The sequence below is a fragment of the Rattus norvegicus genome, chromosome 10 (assembly GCF_036323735.1).
Source record: "Rattus norvegicus strain BN/NHsdMcwi chromosome 10, GRCr8, whole genome shotgun sequence".
NCBI lineage: Eukaryota > Metazoa > Chordata > Mammalia > Rodentia > Muridae > Rattus > Rattus norvegicus.
The window spans coordinates 18370161-18391731 of NC_086028.1; the positions used below are offsets into that span (position 1 = coordinate 18370161).

The 21571-nt window shown below is 41.2% G+C and overlaps 1 protein-coding gene across 9 annotated transcripts in view; it reads right to left on the reverse strand.

Annotated features, from left to right (window-relative positions):
* Positions 1–21571, reverse strand: part of Ranbp17 (RAN binding protein 17) — a 302529-nt gene that overhangs the window by 65527 nt on the left and 215431 nt on the right. For 7 of the 9 annotated variants that reach the window (XM_063268960.1, XM_063268959.1, XM_008767582.4 and 4 more), the window contains 4 exons: positions 18851–18954; positions 13463–13551; positions 6003–6110; positions 3535–3617 (listed from right to left, as the gene is read on the reverse strand). In XM_063268960.1, coding sequence (XP_063125030.1) covers positions 3535–3617; positions 6003–6110; positions 13463–13551; positions 18851–18954 — 384 coding nt within the window. Of the gene's footprint in view, positions 1–3534; positions 3618–6002; positions 6111–13462; positions 13552–18850; positions 18955–21571 lie in introns of those variants that run through there. The other 2 variants (XR_010055172.1, XR_010055171.1) reach the window with 1 other exon arrangement.

Consider the following 21571-nt stretch of genomic DNA (forward strand, 5'->3'; position numbering starts at 1 on the left):
TGTCATAAACTTCCTAATTCTTCTTAAGGAGCAGTAAAGGGATATGGAAAAATTACTACCTGTAGTCACACTGACTTCCAATCCAACTGGCTGCTAGCTACCTAATATTACCTGGGAAGCTTCTTAATGCCAACGCCTTCAATTTCAAATTTTTGTTACAGTAATCACAATAGCTAGTCTGGCTAACAGGTCTAAAGGCCTTTCAGGACAGTATGAGTGAATTCTTTATAACCCCCTCATAAGCTATGTATTATTCTCTCCATTTAAGAAGGAACTGAAGCAACTTAACCAAGGTCATGCTAGCAAGACCTGCCCTGAGGTATTGCTTGAGGAATCCATGATAAATGACTTAACACAGGAGGAAGCACACAACTGCCGGTAAGAACCAGAAACTACCTAAACTATTATTCTAAATCGAGAAGCAGAGCCTGACTCTAATCTCCTAGCCTTTCTCCTGAGCAACAAAATCCCTTCCTGATTTTCTTTTCAAGAATACTTGGATGGGAGCAGCCATTGTTGTTCATACCTGTAACCTCAGTACTTGGGAGCAGAGGCAGGAGAAGAAATGAAGCTCAAGAGTAAAGAGTGAGTTGGAAGACAAGCCTAGGCTGTGCGAGACCTGCTTGAACCCGCTTAAACCCGCAGGCTCTTAAGGCTCTCTGCTTTTTCTCTCTTCCTTCTCCAATGCAATCTTCACAGTTATCTTTCTCATCCTTTATGGCAACACTGTCTTCGGTGCCTGACCACTGTGTAGGACACTGGAGAGCTTTTAAAGCCCACAGGGTTGACAGTGTTTGGAGGACTCCTCTTGGTGTCACTGGTTATTCTATCCTGGAAAGCCAGCTGCACCAAATAGGAAGGGCCGAGGTCACTACTTTCATGAACCCACTGCAACAGTCAATAAGCCCCAAAGCATCAGGAGAGGGAGCCCAACATTTCATTTGCACAGCACAAGCCCTGCCAGTTACCAAGTAACACACACACACACACACACACACACACACACACACACACACACACCCCCATATATATGTCCACAATGGTAATTACTGTTTCCTTTAGGGGAGAAAGGCTAGAGTGACAGCTCAGTGGTTAAGTGTATTTCTCCAGTTTTAGAGAATGTTTGTCCCAGCTCATAACTGGTTATAACTGCAGCTCCAGGAGGTCTGATGCCCTTGTCTGGCCTCCTCAGACAGTAGGTATGCATACCTACTTACACACATGAAGGCAAAATATACATTTAAAAAAACTGGAAAAAAATTAGCTGTATTCTCAGTGCAAGGCAAAGTATACTTAGAAATTCCACTTCAAAGTGGGTTCTTTGACTTCTGGAGGCAAAGGGATGTTACTTTATACAACTACCTATTTTAAAACAGATGCAGAAGTTGTGGTAATGTAGCTACTGGTACGAGGTGGTGGACTGCCCTAAGGAGGCAATTTCCTTTGCTACAGTACACTTAGCATTGTAAGCTCAAATTCAAATGTACAATTAGAAATAAGCGTCTGTAATGGAAGCTTACAATAGAGTGAGCTCAGAATGCCACACTGTGCTCTGGAACAGTAAGAACAGTTAAAATGGCTCTTTGTGTTCTTTTAAATCTGCGTTCACTTTCTGAAAAGTTACAGGTGTTTACTCATGTATACACTCAGATAGACCCTCAACAAGGAGGCCGGACAGCACTTGGTAAAACCAGTCTCTAGCACTCAGGACAGATGAACATCACTAGCTTTCTGAGATGAACTTCAGAGTCAGCTACTGATGTGGGAAGTTACAACAAATCGACAAAATCCAAAAATGGAAACCAAAGGAACACACTGAAGGAAAAGAAGACAGGACTCAAGACAGCATCTACAGCAAGTGTACCACACAGGAACCTCGTTCAAAACCAGCCTCAGTCAGAGCTAAACTAGACTGGAGGGTTTGTGTCCGCTCTATCCTCATTACCTGCCTACATAAATGTCTCAGGGAAGTGTCTCGGTTCCAAGGACCTCCCAGACTGGTTTCCACAGTGACAACAGTGGCTTATCCCCATCGGCAGTGTGAGGACCCCCATCAGCAGTGTGAGAACCCCCATCGGCAGTGTGAGGACCCCCATCGGCAGTGTGAGGACCCCCATCGGCAGTGTGAGGACCCCCTTAAGTCCACATCCATGTCAGCAACTCCATTTGCATTCCTGATGATTGCCCTTCTGACTGGGCTGAGACAGAGTCGCAAATGTAGTTTTTTTGTGTAATTCCCTCATGGCTAAGGATGTTGAATACTAAATAAAAAAATATCATGGTCCACTCTGTAGGAGGGAATACATGTTCAGTGCTATAAACTAAGCCCCAAATCCACGACTAAACAGGTCTCAGGCCCTACAGCCTTTTGCTGAGCCGAGACCTCACCAAGTCACCTTCTAGACACCTACGTATCCAGCTGCTTACTGATCAGAACAGCCCCTCCCTGCCCTGAGTGGACATGACTGCGAAGATCAGCAGCTGAAGGCTCCACCCTAGGCAAGACATTCACACCACCCTCAGGACCCCCGTAAGGCTCAGGGAACTCTGAGGAAGAGGAGGCAGACGACATCAAAGAACTGGAAGATAAGGAGGGGGGCTAGGGCCTGCCATCTTGGGAGTACGACATAACCAGGGCAGCCATGAACTCACTACAGCTGGCCTCATGCACAGGCACTGGGCCCTTAAAAGAAAGGCCCTGTGGCAATCAGGGATGATAGGGAAGGGGCTTATGGAGCCCTGCCACTTGCTGCAACCTTTTGGAAACTAACTGGCTCTGGGAGCGGAGAGGCACTGCCCAGTTGTATGCCCACCAGGCCTGCCGAGCCCTGAAGCTTGGTTCCAAACTCAGCATCACTGATTCCACAGGATACAAAACAAAACAAGTATCAGTTTGAGAACTGTAAGGAAGGGGTTATCAGGGACACCAAGAGGGTCTGGGAAAGAAACTAGTCACAATACAGTATATGCACATATACATATGAAATTATTAAATAACAAAAGAAACAAATGCTTCTAACTCAGAAAACGTTATTAATAAAGCTGTCTGAATTGGCAAGTGTTAGGCATAATATAATTCTCAGGCCTAAACTGCTGAATAAATTATAAAAAATTTTAATTATGAGCCACTAGAACAATCTTGACTTAGGAACACACCTCGCAATAAAGCATTTCTGGCCTTTGGCGAGGGCATTTCCTGACAATGCTGTCTAAGCACTCACAGACCCAGACTGGAAACTCAGAACCTTGATATGAATATGACAATTCTGAACACACTGTAACTTTAAAATGCCTATCTACTGTACTCTCTGCTACTGACATTACAATTTTATCCCTCCCAAATTGTATCAGGTTGGCCAGGGTGTCCCTCCCTCTCTTGCCTGATGCTGTTCAGTTAAGGGTTCTGCTTTCTGCCCTATTTTCCACCTTACCAATCCACACAGACATGAACGTTCAAAGGAACAAGACTTTAACGCCTTTCCTTCCAGAAGCAGGAAGTTATGCTGCAGAGACCAATGTGGGAAAGGTACTTACCATAGGTACAGATCATCTTGCTGGCTTCCCTGAAGAGGAGAATTCCATTAGGAGAGGATACATCAAAATTCAAACGCTGGGACCTAAGAAATACAGCAAAATTTACTCTACTTCTGCAGATAAAGAAACCAAGAATCAGCTTGTCTAGCAATTTCATTTATAAGAATTTCATTCAGTACTAATTATTCTTTTAAGAGTCACTCCAATTGAACAGCTATATGTACAATAATTTCTTCACTATTTGTTGATCCAAGAGTTCATTTTTTTTTTTTTGGTTCTTTTTTTTTGGAGCTGGGGACCGAACCCAGGGCCTTGCGCTTCCTAGGCAAGCGCTCTACCACTGAGCTAAATCCCCAGCCCCCAAGAGTTCATTTTTTAATTTATTAAAATAATATCCTGACATTTTATAGCACAGACTTTCTACCTCTTCTCCTTCCATGGACAGGTGACTGATGGGTAATTGTTAAGAACGACAGTTACACACTTCCCATGTCTCACAATATGAGTCAGATCTTTAAAACAAATTCCAGAGTGATAGGAGACGAAGGTCTTTTAATAACGCACAAATGTGTACTGGGTCATCTCACAAACGGAACACATGTCAAACACACTCCAGAATCCCAGACCCTGTTCACTGTGCACACTTGAGCTAATGAGAAACAAGCTCTAAGTTCCGAGAAAGTCTGTTCTTCTGGATCCCCACAGGTGCAGACCAATTTGAACAGAGTAAGGGATTGACCAGCCATTCTGACTTAATACAGACTTTTCAGCCTCCTCCCTGGCCTCATCAGGTTCTGGCATGCCCTGCAGCTATGTTTTCAAGATACAATGGAATGTCTTTAAACAATTTTGCAACAAACAGACAAAAAAGAAAACCCAACTAACTAAAAAAAACCCTAAACCAAAAAAAAAAAAAAAAAAAACAAACCAAAAAACCAAGAAATCAAAAACTCTCAAAAACCTACACCCCAAACCACAAAGCATTGCTAATATCTTGTTTGTAAACAACTTGCTGCTTCTCAAAATTTACTATTATATACAATAATAACAAATTAGAAAATGCAAAGATATAATTCATAATAGGTTCTAGAGAAACTTATACATTGCATTTCATGAAATACAAATTTTTACATGGCAATTAGTCATTTGTGTCATGCATAAAAGCAGACACAAAACACCTGCTATAGCAGACACAAAATGCTTTGTAACATAGAATACTATTTTCTCCTTCAGTATTAAGTGTTTTTTCATATATATATACATACATGTATATATATATATATTTAACAATATTTAATAATAAACAATCTCTGAATATTTAAGGTACCCATGAGAAAACTTAAACAACAAAAATCCTACGAGCTTTCAAAAAAAGGAAAACGGAGCCGCAGCCCATGTTCCTTCCCTGTTTGGCCACCTGCCCTTGAACACGCTATCCACAGAGAGGCACTGCTGAAACAGGACAGCTGAGTGACAGATAATTGGTGCTAGGCCACATTCACAATGGCACATTTTAAAGAGGCAAACACAAGGAGGTTGCTGTACTTCCCTCAAACCCTTTGCTGAATCTGTTGATAGCTGTATGTAAAACATCTGAGCCCCTGCTCTGCTTAAATCATAAGTGCTGTGGTTGCAAACACACTCACGCCACACAGAAGGCTGCTCAGTCACTAACCCAGTGAGAACCTGAGAGACAGCCACACACATGCACACAGCCCAGAAGGATGCTCAGTTAAAGCAGAGACCCTCACGGCTCCCGGGGAAAGGGACCTGTCCTGAGACTCCATTTCATTATTTATAAAGTGGAACCTCTGAACTCAAGAGTATATAGTTTTGGGGCTGGGGATTTGGCTCAGTGGTAGAGCGCTTACCTAGGAAGCGCAAGGTCCTGGGTTCGGTCCCCAGCCCCGGGGGGAAAAAAAAAAGAAAAGAAAAAAAAAAGAGTATATAGTTTTAAAAAGATTTATTTATTTAGTTTTGTGTGAGCACACTATCACTGTCTTCAGACACACCAGAAGAGGGCATCAGATCCCATTACAGATGGTTGTGAGCCACCATGTGGTTGCTGGGAATTGAACTCAGGACCTCTGGAAGAGTAGTCTGTGCTCTTAACCACTGAGTCATCTTTCCAGTCCCACATTTCTTCCTCATTTAAAAATTTTACAGAATTGTGGCTAAGCAGAAAAAGTTACAATAACTGCTTTTTTTCTTTCCATTTTGTGACTGAATATTTTGAGTAACAGTGGCTGTAGTTGTTCAACTTTTCCCATTTCCCAATGTTTCTGACTAGGAAGAACACTACCCATTCTTTCTTCTTCTCAGCTTTGCAGGCCTGCAGCATCTGTAACTTTCACTCCTTTCTTTCAAAGCTCCCATCTGTCAGCTTCACTGATCTCTGAGCTGCTGCTAAATGACGACAATGCCCTGAAGGCAGATGCAGGCTCTGTGGACTGGCCATGGCTGCTTACCTGTTTTGCATCAGTTCTGCCAAGAGTTTTAAGATAGGAGTAGTACATGCTGGTTCTCCATACCACCGTTCAATAGCTCTCTGAAGAACTGGGAGATACGCTGGGTACCTTTTATAAATTATTAAAGAATTCAAGGACTAAGAACTTAGAATGTAGCAAACCACCTGCCAAGTATGCATGAGTCCTTGGTACCATCCCCCAAATAAAAACAAAAGCAAAAAAAAAATTAATGGCATTTTAAAGCGAGTAGCAAACAGAAACCCACATTTCTTCTGTTTGGTACATTAACGGCAACTGTATAAGTTACTCTGTTTAACTATACAGGTATATTTTTGAGGTAGCCACAAAGTTTGAACCTATTTGTTCCATAAGTTAAACTCTTTTATTCCTGGTATCATGTATAAATGAAAGATATACTTTTAAATATCATGTAAGAATATGCTTAGACAATTATGTTTAATATTACAGGAAGGAAAATAAATTTAGCTAGAGAGAAATAAAAATATATTTGAGTCATTATTATTAGGGCTTCTGAGTACTATACTGAGAAGGTGACTTTTATTATGAAAAATTAAAAACCACAAAAGCACAGAGAAACAGTAAATATTACAGATCCACCCACCTCCGAGATCTACATTTGTCTTTTTTCTCTTTAAACTAGGTTGTTGGCTTCCTTGGTTTGCTATCACTTGAGCCATAAAGAGCATCTGGGCCATCACCCTGTATAACGCTCCTCCTCCTGGTACCAAATTATGCATTAGCTCTGTATGCTGGCACTAGTGCTGATCCAATCAAGGCTGCTTGCCCTCCCCTCTCCCTCTCCCTAGTATATAACTCTGGCTAGCAGGTAAACCAAGCTGGCCTTGAACTCGCAGAGATCCACCTGCATCTGCCTCTCAAGTGCACAGATGAACTGTGTACAGCACCGTGCCTTGCCTGCGAACATTCTTGTTAATGACAGGGGTGCACACCTCTGATGACCCAGCCAGGAACGCAAAGCATCATCTCTGCTGGAACTTCAGACCACACTGCACCTCCTTCTTGGGAAATGGACACAGAAATGCAGGAGTAAAGCTTCAAACTAGAGCAGGAGAGTCAGACCTTTTCATTTTCCTAGCCGCCATGTCTCTTTCCAATGCACTTGGTCTTTCAGATTAAAATACTGAGTGGGACCACCTTCTCTCTAAGACTTGGACAAGGAGCTCCTGCTGAAAAACCTCATCATAACCACGTCCCTGCACCCCAGTCAAGCTCCTCATCAAGGCATAAAGGCTCGTCTGCCACCAGCCCTTCCATTTCTGCTCTGTGTGGAAGTTGGCTTGTCCTAACTCCCTGCAAATGCGCCATCGGACACCAGCAGTTACGACTGTCCATTGTTCTAGACTTTGCTTCCTTTGGCCTCAACCCATTTTTCAATGCCTAGCTCATGTTTCATGTCTCTCAGATGGTTTTTCTATCTTGTCCAATCTTTTCCTTACCTGTGCTCAATGAGCACTCCTGACTACTTCTCTGAGAAGCAGGGCTGGCTGGGATCCATGCTTCCTTAGGATCTCCTTGCTAATGACCATGTGTCCCTCATATTCCAAAACAGAGGACAACGACTCCTCAAAGTCTTTCCCATCACTTCTACTGCCAGCCCACCTGGGTTGGGGAAGGCCTGTGTATGACTGTGCTAGCTTCACCACAGAATTTCTCTCTCCATTCCAAGCTCTGCCAGTGCAGACACTGGGGTCTTCTGTGTACAGGCTCAGTACAAGGCAGAGCTCAGTATTTGCTGCTGTAAACCTGTGAACCTACGAAGGAGACAAAGCCTCCGTTAGTTGCGCCTTACTGTACTTCATGCTTCGCTCTAAGAAACCATTCTGTGAAAGTGGAAATGAGCCTGTCAGAGCCTGAGGAGTGCTGTGGCCTACAAGCAGGAAAGCAGTGGTTCCCAGCTGTGCGCTCGTGCTGCACTCGCAAAAGCAGCTTTCCTGAGCTGGAGAGATGGCTCAGCGGTTAAGAGCACTGACTGCTCTTCCAGAGGTCCTGAGTTCAAATCCCAGCAACCACATGGTGGCTCACAACCATCTGTAATGAGATCTGATGCCCTCTTCTGGTGTGTCTGAAGACAGCTACAGTGTACTTATATATAATAAATAAATTAAAAAAAAAAAAGCAGCTTTCCTAACAAGTACGCGTTGACACCCTCAAAAGCACTTCCCTAAACCCTCCAGAGACTACCAGTGACAAAACACCAAGAAAACTCCTGCCCTTACAGACAGGAGGCAACTAACTAAAGATCCATGCAGAGATTACCACGAAGGAAAGGGCCAGAGTGAAGACAGGAAGTGAGTGGGTGAGTGGGCATGTTTAAGCGAAGAGTAGGCTCAATAAAGCAGATAACAATAGATCTCTGTTTGATCTTCAGAACACACATGGTGGAAAGAGTGAGTTGTCTTGTGATGTTTATGTATGCATTGTGTTGAATGGATACATAAATATTAAAGAAAACCTAAGTTGACTGTTAATTTTATTTGACCTATCAAATAGTTTACTGTTTTTCTCCAAGTATTACCAAGCTGTTATTGTTTAATAGACAGTAGATACCACATACTATGAACTGTGCAGGACTGATTTAGAAAGAGAAGACATGGTTTTTATGCTGAAGAGTCATACTTAATCAGGGCGGCAGGTATGGAAAGGATGCGTCCAGTTCTGGAAAGAGACAGCCCAAGCACCAGACATAAACCTCAAAACACAACACAGGCCACTGTGCAAACTACTTTCTAGACAGAGCACCATGATGTTTTTAGAGCACGCGGTATTCACACTGGGATAAGACCAGGGGATATGAGGGGATGCTCCCTTTTCTGTGTGGAATGAGAGTAGTGACAATTCTAATATGCTTCTGACAGAGGTGACTGCCACAGAGAGAATGAGTGATTATTGGGAAGCAGAGCAGAGGTCTACTAAGCAGGGAGGTTAAAGGGCTTCAGAGCGAGAGGGCCAGGCTCAGATTATAGAGTGAGAATCAAAACCCAGGTTTAATTTTCCAGTGTCCTTGTGAGGACTGCACATATGTGGGCAGGAGGAAGGGAGCAGAAGGCCGTAGGTAGGAAAGCATGGATCTCATTCCTGTCACCTGGATCTTCTCGATGAGCACCACAGGTCCACATCAGATACATGAACAATCAAGGGCACACAGGATGACAGTGTGAAGAACTGGAGGCACCAGGTCTGCATCCATCCAGGACTAACGCATCCATCCATCCTGTGATTAGTAGTAGTTTGGATATGCTGCACCACAGAGGGCTCACTGTGCAGGATGCTCTGCTGTTTGACTTGAGCTCAATACTCAGGACCCTGAACTAACTCCCACAGGCTGTCCTCTAGTTTCCATGTGTGTGATGGCAAGAGCACATGTGTACACAAAATAAACAAATGAATGGAGATTAGGAAATAAAAAAGAGAAGCATTATAGTACCCATGAAAATATACATTTTTTCATTAGAATTATTGGGAATCGGGGTTGGAGGCTGTGGCTCTAGACTAGAACAAGCCTGCCAGTTCAGAGGCTACTTTAAGGTGCTGGAGGAACATGCCAACATCTGTGCTTTGTTCAGGAGGGGACACACTCCATGACACCTTTCCTCTTTCCTGGCCAGCAATCCAAATGATTGTGTGGTCCCTTACATGTGTCTGTTACAACACATATGCAATCAGTTGGTCAGTAGGGGGTTCATTTGCATGCTGACATCATTGCAAGCTTCCACAGGGCACCTATTTACTCATATATTTCTTGTGCATCGAACACACATTCTAAAGCATGCTGGCTTAACAGCAGGTCTGCAGGGTTAGTTCCTTTCCAGTCCCACTTGTTTCACACATACTGTCAATTATTTTCTCCTTAAGATAGACTTCTGATTATGTGCATCACCCAAAGCCATCAGGATCAGGTTTCATACTGCCCAAGAATAAGGATATACATTTTGGAGTCTGATAGTGAAGGGTCCCGGTCAACCTCTTTCTAACCATGAAATAAGCTGTGTGTGATCGAAGCATCTTTATGGTCTTCCCTAAATGATGCTCACCAGAAACTGTCTCCTGCTAATCCCCAAGGGCTAGTCTTACTTCGCCTAGTGTTACTTGGTCACCTCCATAGAGCCTTTCCTGACCACACTCACAGCTTTCTGTACATGTTGTAAGTCATTCATGCAGAGGACTCTTTCGAACTGGAAGTTCATTTAGGGGTAAGAATTGTGTCTCAGTAACCTATACAGTTCCTTAAACCGAGCACACTGCACCAAAGAAGCCTGCTTTGCTGAATGAATAAGCAGTCCTCGTCCTTCCTTAACTGTTTTAGGAGGTGAAGTGACTGGTGGAGTAGTTATTCTGCCACACACACTACAGTTGGGGTGTGTGTGTGTGTGTGAGGGGGTTATTAACCCTGTAGCAGGGGAGTAAAACTGTAGCTCCAGGACTCAAAACAACTTACCCAAGACCCACCGGTTGTGAGGTGGTGAAAGCAAGCCTAGAGTTGAAGACTGTTATTCAGGCCCATGCTCTTCTGCATTTCCCACTGCCCCGCTCTGCTTTTCGGTAATGTGTTCATAGTCACTGAAAAACAGTGCTAACTGCTGTGTAAGCTCAATGACCGACCACATCCTGGAAATCAGTGTGTGGAAATATTCACATGTGTATTTTTCAGTTTCCCTCTGGACTCTGACACCTTAATCTAAGTACCACCCATGTTGATGCCCTGCAAGACAACGTTTTCTTACTGCTGCGTTCTTACTTCAGGGGCAAGGGCGTAAGCGAATGATTTCTTGCTGAATTCTCAAGACATGAAGAAATTATTGAGATGGTAGCTGTGAGTTCCAGGCCACTGAGCTCTGGACGGAAGGAGTGGTAAGCCTGTAGCATGTATAGCACTTAACGCAGTGGCTAAGGCGCTCGCAGAGATGCTTCTGAATTAAATAGCTAAACATGGAAATAGCATTTTATCAAACAATCACCATAAATAAAATGCATTTTGACTTTACGATGACATGTGCTCTTAAAGGAATGTTTGCTCTGTAAGCTAAGAACTGCATAACAAATTAAAGAACACATATTTATGTGGATAAAAGGCAAATAAACTTTCCCCAGCAGTAATGTGGGAATCCTCACTGACGGTTTGACATATCAATATTTCAGAAAGAATAAATGACTTTCATATCCATTTTTTAAAAATCATATACTTATTCACTTTTGCATTACTTGAATACTTTAGAAAGAATCTGTACTTTATCACCTGAAACTGTTAAAAGTTATTTCAAAATATTTTAATAAAGCTTTTTGAATGATCAAATAATGTAACTTTTAAACAAATTTTACTATTATTATAAATATTTGCTCTTCATCCTTTGCCCAAAGGAAAACTATAAATCTTGTCTCAACTGAATGAACACCATTTATCATATTCATTTTGTTGTCAATACAATTATGAAAAGCCTTTGGCCTTTTCCCAAGGAAGCTGATTTGCTACTGAAACTCAATTATTCTAAGCAAGGCCAGTAGCAAGCCACTGCATTTGGCAATGTAGCACAGCTTGCTGTATAGCTGACACCTCGCTCTTTGCCCCCGACCCCAATAACTTCAACATCTACGGTCAAAGGAGGAGATATCAGTTTCTAGTTCAAAAAACAAAACGCCAAGTCCCAAGATTTTCCATTTCTGCCATCTGCTGGACAAATGCTGAAATGGAACCCAGATTATATTTGGTGACACAGAAGGGACTATCTGACCTTGACTCTCCATGAAAACAGATAAACAAGAGAAAAACCTCTTTTTTTTTTTTTTTTTTTGGTTCTTTTTTTCGGAGCTGGGGACCGAACCCAGGGCCTTGCGCTTCCTAGGTAAGCGCTCTACCACTGAGCTAAATCCCCAGCCCCGAGAAAAACCTCTTAACTGCTGGACAGGCCACCTTTAAGAGACTGGTCTCATGTAAATAACCAGTTCTTTTGTACCAAAAGTAGATTCTCATGATTTTCCAAATAAATGAAAGTTTTGACTTTGGAAGTGGGTGTTTAGAGAAAGAAAAGTCATTTGTAGATGAATTTAAGACTCTGATTAAATTTATAATCTTTAAACCCAAACATTACTATAGAAGGTACGTAGTTGATTCTTCAGGACCATGATAAAAACCTTAATTGTTTGACCTTTAAGAAAATAAATATAAGGAAGTAGGTTTCCATACCAACTAAAAACCATAAGTCAGCACTCTGAATAGTAGCATTTAAAAATTTCATAATGTGTAGCATTCTCTCTAAAACATGCGCAGCTGCTATGTTTTGGGCCATAGCTATGCCAGTCGCTGAACACCACTTCTAAGAAGTTTCCTTTACAGTATATAAAGAAAGTTTGATTAAAAAAAAGGCTTAAATAAAACAAGCAAGAGTACCATTTAGATATAAATTAAGTTGGGCATAGTAATCCCAATACTTAGGTGGCTAAGGCAAGAGGACCAGGAGATTAACTTTATTCCTTGCTCTGTCAAGTCTAAGGCAAAACTGGGCAAATGAGACACTGTTTTAAGAAAGAAAGCCATAAAACAAAACAAGTCATTCTCCTTTAAAGTAGAATTTTCTTATGGGCTGCTGGTTTCAAATATAAAATGCATGACGCTATCACACTTCAATGACTTGTATAAACAGTCATCTCTTGTTAGGATTAAAGATGACTCACAGAGTACTATTAACATGTTAATAAATGTTTATTGGCCACTGGGTAAGTGTCAGACACCAGTCAGAATGTGCTACTTATCTTAGTGGTCACAGTAAGCCAGGATACAGGATTGTCTCCCTTGCTGGATGATGACATCAAGTTTCCAAGAAATAGAATGACTGGCTGAGGTTTTCACAGTAAATGAAGAGCTGTGATCTCAAACCTAATCTGTCTCTTTTTATTCTTATGTGATAAGACATTTCTGTACAGGGATTTGTCCCCATCTACACTACAGTTTAGCAATGGCAAACTCAAATTTTATAGCAAATGACAAATCTTCATGATAATTAATATCCTCATTATGATGACCACTGTAGCGTTGTAAGGTCTCAGAAAGATAAACAAACCCTGATAATCGAGATGGAGAAGAGACTTCGCATCTCCTCAGAAAATATCACATGGCACAAATCACTGATCCCAAGAACAAATATTAGCTATATGATGCCTGTAACATAAACCACCACCTGGGGAGGTGATTTTCAGGTTGTCAATATTTAACAGAATCTATCGGGAAGTGACCTCTCTGAGCTGGTCTCCAACACTGTGCTCCGTTATCTGCGCTGCTGCCACTGTGCTGTAATGTTTAGCTCATTACACATTAGTTCATTTAGCTTTGTTTCCTCTTCCCTACTGCGCCGCACTATTAAACGAAAGAGAGGGCCTGGCATCCCTCTGTGCACAGAGCTGGTATTGTCACAGTGTAATAAGGATACATCCAGTCAAACAGCATGGTGTAGCTGGTCTTTGTGTTCAGTGCAAAGGCAATCCCTCGAAGATCTCTTGCCAGCCCGATCAACATACGCTGTCAGTGGGAAAGAGACACAGTAATTGATTTTCACGTTAGTGCAGAGCAGATGGAGTAATAATCAGGCAATAATGACCACATATCTGATTCTGATTCATTAGCTAAAATGTCTCGCTTAGATCCTTTCCATGGAAAACCATAGGCTCTTTAATAAACAGACCATCAATCTGCTGAGCAACTTCACCTTGCTTCTTATAAACTGAGTTGAATCTTAATTCCAGGAGCATAAAACACTGAGACTCTTAAATTTTGTACCCAAATACTGACAAATTAGAAAAAAAGCAGGATTCATAGTTTCACAAGCTATATAGTCTAGATACTCTCTAATAGCAAACCTCAACTGATGGACCTGACCAAAATGGACTCTTGTATACAGTTTACTTTGCCCTAGAAATTCACTGGCATTTAAAGATCCCCAAAGAAGAGATGTAATAACTCAGGACAAGATAAAACTGTGCCGGTGACCTATAGGATTATGATATAACCAGAATGGCAGCCATACTGCTCAAGTCAGGAAACAACACAAGGAAAAGTTCTGTATTTAATGTCACACAACTCTGGAATTGAACTTTAGTTTTGTTTAATTCTTAAAGACAAGGCAATTAATCAGTCTTAATTTCCAAATCTATCACAGGGGCTAACTATGATTATGACCATTCTACAAATCTACTATGAGAGATATTTGTTTGTAAAAATGCATAGCAGTATCCTGACAATAGTCATCGTGGTCATACATGGTTTAGAAGGGAAAGGGGAAAGTGAAACCAACCCCCTTGACATGAATAAAAAAAGATCTGACTCATACTCTGGACTCTTAATTAAGCTGTCCTTAGGATGATGCTTGGGAAGAGAAAAAGAAAACCCATGAACAGATGCTAGAATGTCAGAGCAAAGAGCACAAATAAACATAATTGCCCAACAAGGAGGTGAGATGGCTGAGTGATGCAACTGTGCTTTCTGAAGTACGGTTTCAGAAGTGTTAAGCCAAAAAATGGTCTCGGGACCATTTCAGACTGATTTTGGTAATAAATGAAAACCTGTTTAGTAAAAAGCCTAAGTTATCAAGCAGACGATGCATTCTGAATCATCTTTATTATGATGGACATTTCTAAGGAATAAATCATAGTTTTCAGTCAGACACATTGCCCCTCCTACCTAAGTGGTGACGCAATGTAACCGGGTGTTATCTATGGGACTACCAATTTCTACCTCTATCTGACTGTAAAGAATGACAGAGACGCAAAGTTTTGAATAAAAAACTAATTTCATTTTTGCAGTTTAAAATGACTCATGTCACTTCTGCTTATTATACAGTTTCTTTCCTCACCAGTCAGTCTCTTTCTTAGCTTCCTTCCTTGCAGCCTTTAGAACAAAATCCATTCTGTGAACACTTGGCTTCTGATTGCTGTCTATGTATAAGATGGATTCTCCTTGGCTTTACATCTATTCAAGTGCTTTTAAAAATTTCTATTCTTATTATGCACACTTACATAGGCTGCTCTTCAAGTGATTTTAAGCTTCCATATACATATGAAATACCCACTATTCAATTCTAAATTAGTGAACAAGAATCATGAATTTTACTTCTTGCCTTGTACAAAGGGCTTTTCATAAGATGTCATTATACAAAAGGTTAATTTTCATTTGATCAGAATTTTTCTTCCTTAAGGTACTAACTTGATACCGACGCTCTACATAAGCACATCTATGGTCTTTTTAATGCAGTAAAATGTAGCCATAAAATTATACTAGTGCTTTACTTTTGGAAACTGTTACTTCGGAGCAGAGAAAATGTATACTAAGCATAAGTTTAGATTCACTCGAGCAATAGCGTGCAGTGTTAATGTACGAGATTCATTATATTCAAAAATAACACTCCTCTTAGCACAGCACAGAATCGACAGACATATAAACAACGCTACAGGAGAATTTCCCAATACTCAGCTCTGGGACGAGGCAGACAGCCTTAACCACGAGCTCACACTAGCTAGCAAATAACCCGATTTTAGGGGAGGACAGATCCGGAAGGTGGTGCTCCAATAATTTTCTTGAGGTGCATTGGAGGAATGGGGTAAGTCTAGTGATCTAGTTCTATGGAGTCCTTTTTGGAGGGCTCAAGAGGAAACTGCTGAGAGCTTCAGTCCGCAGCATGGTGAACAGTTGTCTGTGTGCCAAGTGTGAGACGGATAGGCTGGGAAACAGCTGAGACGCAGCTCCTTCCACCCTGACCCCCAAACAGGGTTTCTAATGGGAAGTCTGACAGACCCTTTACTGTAGTGGCACTACTGGGGCAGCTATAATATTATCCTCATAATTCTACTATATAATAACAACAAAGAAAGAGAAGGTGAAGGGTCATTGTGCTTTGTCTTTAGAATTAAGATGGCTGTCTTCATCCTTACAGCATACTCTTAATTCTGGAGACACATCTTAATAACCTCTAAATAGTTCCAACAAAAGAGCCGTGTCAGAGGAATGAGCAGGCCCCAAGGTGTTTCAACTGGAGTGTTTTCATCTGCCTTTATTGCTCTATCCCTCTCCAGAATTAAGGCAATAACCTGTGATAAATTATTCAGGAACTGCTACAGGGATCAAAGCAAAATCATTCTGTTAAAGTGCTGTTTGCAACATTTGGCACTTAGTGCGAAAACTTTTAATGTGCGCATGCTGAAAATCAAGGATTTTAAATAATTTAACATCATGGAGTTTTTACGAAGGGACTAAAGATAGCAGGTTCCTATTTAACTGCTCCTCTTCCTCTGAGAAGTTTTCATTCATTTTCCTTAAAACCCGTGACGTCATGGCTGAATTGAAAAATATGTCTGGGCCAGGGGAACAGTGAACTATATTTGACTATGGATAAAATAATGGGAGTGGGGGGCAAGAAACATTTTGAAATAATATCCTAGAATGACGATTTTTTTTCCCCTTTCTTTCTCCTTGATTTTGGAGAGAAAAAAAGACAAAAATTCACCATTGGCTTAAATTTTATTAGGACCAAGTAAAGAATGCACAGTTATAAATAAGAGCTTTTCAGCATTTTTTCCTTACAGTATTTCAGTTTGAAAGAACTTAATGTTCAACTGCAACCTAAAATCTGCATGTGAAAAGTATCCATAAATAGAGAGTTAGATGATCCTGGTAAGGTTGCAAATTAAATGAATTTGGCAGTCCTACAGCATTTTCATAAAAATATTTTAGCGGCGTCACCTCCTATGGATTGGAATACTAAACACTTTCCTGGGGAACAAAACACAACTGTCTTCATGTCTTGTGTGTGCGCACGAAGGACCCGAAAGCACCTTTGCATGCATTATTTATTCACCATGATAGAAAAATAGCCTTAACCTAATAAATTACATTTAAGACCATTTAGCACAAAAGTTTTGTTTATGATAAAGCAACAGACTTCGTTCCTTAGCGGCAGCTGTAAGCACCAAGTTTTCTTCATACAAATTAGACAGATGGTGCTTACAGTAGAATTTACTAAAGGTCTGTCACAACAAATGCAGCCAAGCTGCATATTTAATCACTGCAGAATCTTGTCTACCTGCAGCTGCCAACTGCTAATCCAATTTCCCTGATAAATGTGGCAAGAGACACGATCAGCAATAAAGAGCATCTAACTCCATTTTCCTGCAGGGCGTCTTTTGATGAACATTTAGGACGGAAGCGCGGGTGCACTGTGTGGCCTTGGTTCGTGGCAGCTGCATGCATTCTGAGGCAGTGCTCAGGTTACTCACTTAATTCTGCCACTATCATTACGTTGCTATTGATCTCAGTAGCTGTTGCCTACACAGCATTACTCTAGATGAAGCTGAATCAGGCAGTTATCATGCATCAAACTTGCTCAAAAGCCTGGAGATTTCCCCTTAATTACTTGTGATTTTATTTGCAAATACCGTTAAAGTGTAATCAAGCAGTCACTTTCCAGGGTCGTTAAGAACTTGCTAGTTTAGGGATACATCCCTGGAACTCCATTAAAAGGACTCTAGGAAGACGCTTTCTATCAAACTACATGGAATTACACCCAAACAGGCTTGGAATATAATGAAATCTTCAAATGAGACAAATGTAATTTCTATAAAGATGGCAGTTTGCAACCTCACCGATTCTTTTGATAAGGGGCAGCATTGGTTACTTAAAGCTGCAAAGATTCTGTTGGTCAGAAGAATTCAGAAGACATGTAAAAATTATAGTTAATTTGACTGGGAACTGACAAAGAATTTAGGAAGACCATTTAAACAAAGAAAAATTAAGATCTTATTTACTTTTTAAAATTTTATGACATCGTTCAAAAGCTCTATTTTAAAACAAAGGTACAGTGTTTCCATAATTTTTTCCCCAGAGTTATATAAATATCACCAAAGGCTATCCCTTTTCTAGTTGACTTCATGGTATTTGTGTGTGCATATATAAAGAGTGATCGAGGAAAAGAGGGAGAGAAAAGAGAAGCCATGAAAGATGGATAATATTTCAACCCATTTCAAATAACAGTAACACGTGGCTTTTCTCGAATGTATTTACTATTCTTAAATACAATAATCAGTGCTTATCTATATACTAGAGCACTGATGTGGTATAATTTCAGGGAATACTATTTCTGTTTGGCAAAGCTCCTGTTCCCATCCCCCCACGATAAAATATGGGGCTGTTTTGTCACAAACAGCTTGCTACACTTAAGGATTTTACTAATAAAACATAATGTTGTCTTAGATATTATGACTGCTGCCACAGCTGAAGTGACTTGTCAAATCAATCCTAATATGGCTCCCACAGGCACATACAGCCTTATTTAGCCATCAGTTACCCTAATCACTTGTTCACTTTAAGAATGCAACACTTGAAGACCAGCTCCTGTTTATACACATATGCCTAGTCATTTAATAAAGTCTTGATTTATAGAAATCCTTGTTTAAAAAATCTTCAGAGATGTAGGGTTTTAGCATGTGTGCATGTATCTATATGGATATTCTGAGACACAGAGCCGTGTGAGTGGGAGGAGGTTAAAGTGTGTGCCCATAAGAACTGTGCTAGTACAGGCAGGGGCATCACTGGAGACAAATCTGCACCACCTAACCGTGAACTGACTGTCCTCAGCCACACTCGCCGACCTCAAAGTACATTTGTATCAGAAACTAGAGAAGTGCATAGTTAAATTACCTCAACTCATAAGCATATGACTTAGAGATGTGGGTTTGAGACACACATATAAACAAGTACACAGACACACAAATGCCTTTTCTGGTGTTAAAGAATAAACTTGTCTTTCCTCATGTATGCAAACAAAACTCACCTTTACTTCTTCCTGTTTAAAGTTGTTGTTGAATATTTGTAAAACTGTTTCAAAAGAGACTGTGAGAGGCAGCATAAAATTCTCAAATTCATCCTCATCTTCGCCTACGGAAGAAACAAAAGGGTCACAGTTTAAAATGGACGCTAATGTACATTAGCGTCCTCACCATGGAGTGCTTCCTTCAGGCTAGGGATTCCCTGTCAAGGGGTTGCCCTGCATCTACATCCAGGCCAGGGTTGGTGCTTTGGCACAGTGCACATTCTGGTGTTCTTTCTCCTCCAAAGCAAACAGTAACATCACTCAAGAGCTGCTTTCCCATTGTTTTATTGGCTCTAACTGACTCAGGCCCCAGGCATCTCCACCTGTCTTTAGACTTTGGGGGCTCCAGTTTCCATGATGCTTCAAGAAAGGCTAGTTTGAAAGCTTTACAGACGATAATCTCCCCCTCTCTTTCTCCTTTTCTCTTTTGGAGCCATGGCCTCAAAGAATTCAGAGACTCGGGTGCCCAGATAGCTTTAAGTTATTATTCTCTTTTATTTATACTCTTTTTTTTTTTTTTTTTGGTTCTTTTTTTCGGAGCTGGGGACCGAACCCAGGGCCTTGCGCTTCCTAGGTAAGCGCTCTACCACTGAGCTAAATCCCCAGCCTTATTTATACTCTTAAAAAACTTCCCTTGTGCCGGCTGGAAGGATAGTTAGCTTGGGGGTTAAGAGAACCTGTGCTCTGCTCCTAGCACACATGAGGCAGCTCCCGACTGCCTGTGATGCACTTCCTGGGACCTTATAACCTCTTCTGGTGGTGCACACTCACAGGTACACACAGATACACAAACACAAGCAAATCTTTAAAAATTGATTTATTAATACATGGAAAAGGATGAGGCTCCCTCATGGGATGTTTAGATTTCAACTCTTTTCCATGGAGCACTTCCTGTTCATTATGGACAAAGAGTAAAGAGTAATGATTTTGTCAAAACAGAATCTTTAGACATTGATAATTTTTACGCTGTTCTTTTAATAATTGGTTTCTCTGAAATTAGATTGACTCTCTCATTCATCTTTTGCCACAGAGAACCTGTACTAATAAAGCAACAGGAAAAGCTTGCAGGTCTTGTTGAAGGTCCTATTTAGTTGGCAGAGAACCATGTGGTTCAGACCTTCTGATTTCTGTGCTATCCATGGTTTAAAAGTACAGCGTGGGGGTTGGGGATTTAGCTCAGTGGTAGAGCGCTTGCCTAGCAAGCGCAAGGCCCTGGGTTCGGTCCCCAGTTCCGAAAAAAAGAAAAGAAAAAAAAAAAGTACAGCGTGTTGTAGGAAATGACTTAGAGAGGAGATCAGTGGATCCCATTCTGGGTACTTTCCCTAGATGCAGGACCACTACCTAAGGCTTATGAAATTCCAATTTCCAGGTTCCAACCCAGAACTGCTCTCCTGCATCAGACTCTGGTTTTGCAGCTTTGCAGATGATGCAGGTGCACTTATTCTTCCACAGATGATGAAGTCCAAGGCCACACACAGAGGCAACCAATGGTGGGTCCTTCAACTTGTAAGTGGTGGCTGATCTGGTTGACCTTTATCTTTTATGAACTTTTCTTCCCTTAAAACTTATATAATAATTTTTCTTGAAAGTCCCCAACAGAATAGTGAACACAAAACGTTGCCAAAAAGCCAGCGAGTCTTTCCTGGTGGTCTGGTCATGGGTGGAGACCTTGCGTAAAGAGTGAGGCAGAGCAATTTATACTCTACACTTTGTCAAGATGCTGTGTGCTCATATCACTCCTTCTCATCGAAACAGTCACAGAAGTTTCTATTTTTAAGTCTTGCACCCAAAGATGTCATTTAAAAATGGCCACATCCTTCCCAGGCCTTCAGCAAGGGCCTCCTCTTTGCTTTCCATTTCTGTTGCATGCCCCCTTCGCTTCCAAGCACACATCTCATAATAGCACCCGTGCTGTAGCCACTTACGTCAAACCACCACCATTGCATTTGATCAATGTGTCCACAGGACTGAAGGTAGGAAACACATAACGTGCATATGTAAAGTGGCAACTACCTACCTGCCCTGGTCACTAGACTGGGCTTAGCTTCTGGAGTGCTGGCATGGTGGGACTGCTTTCCTGTGGAGGATGGGGAGGCAGGACTCTGGAGGGCACAGATTCAGAAATCTGACTTTCCCACATATTATTTAACCTTAAGTGTTTTACTAATCACCGAGTCTCACCTTCTTCATCTTCAAAAAAAGGATGAAACTATCTTTAAGGTTTCTGTAAAGATGAAATGCTAAAATGCACATAAAATAATGTTTCTTATGTATCTATGGTGGTACTAGTATTATTACAGTATTACTGTGCATACACCACTCTTGGCCATAGCATTATTCAATATTAGTGTGCATACACCACTGCTGGCCATATTCTAGTATTATGGTGGTACTAGCATTATAGTATCAGCTCCAAAATAGTGCCTTCTGTTTTGAGGGAGATATTCTATTTGAATGAAAAACAAATTTCAAAAGTCTTGGGCGGGTTGGATTACAGGTCTGTAATATCAGCACTTAGAAGAGGAGGTTACTTCAAAGGTTTTAAAACACTTTATATTTGAAAAAAAAAAGGGGGGGGGGTGCGCCTGAGAAGGTAGCTTAGTGGTAGAGTGTGAATTTTGTGGGAATCTTGTCCTGATTCTTTTGCCTACTTGTAGGACCCTGGTTCCTCTTACTGGGTTG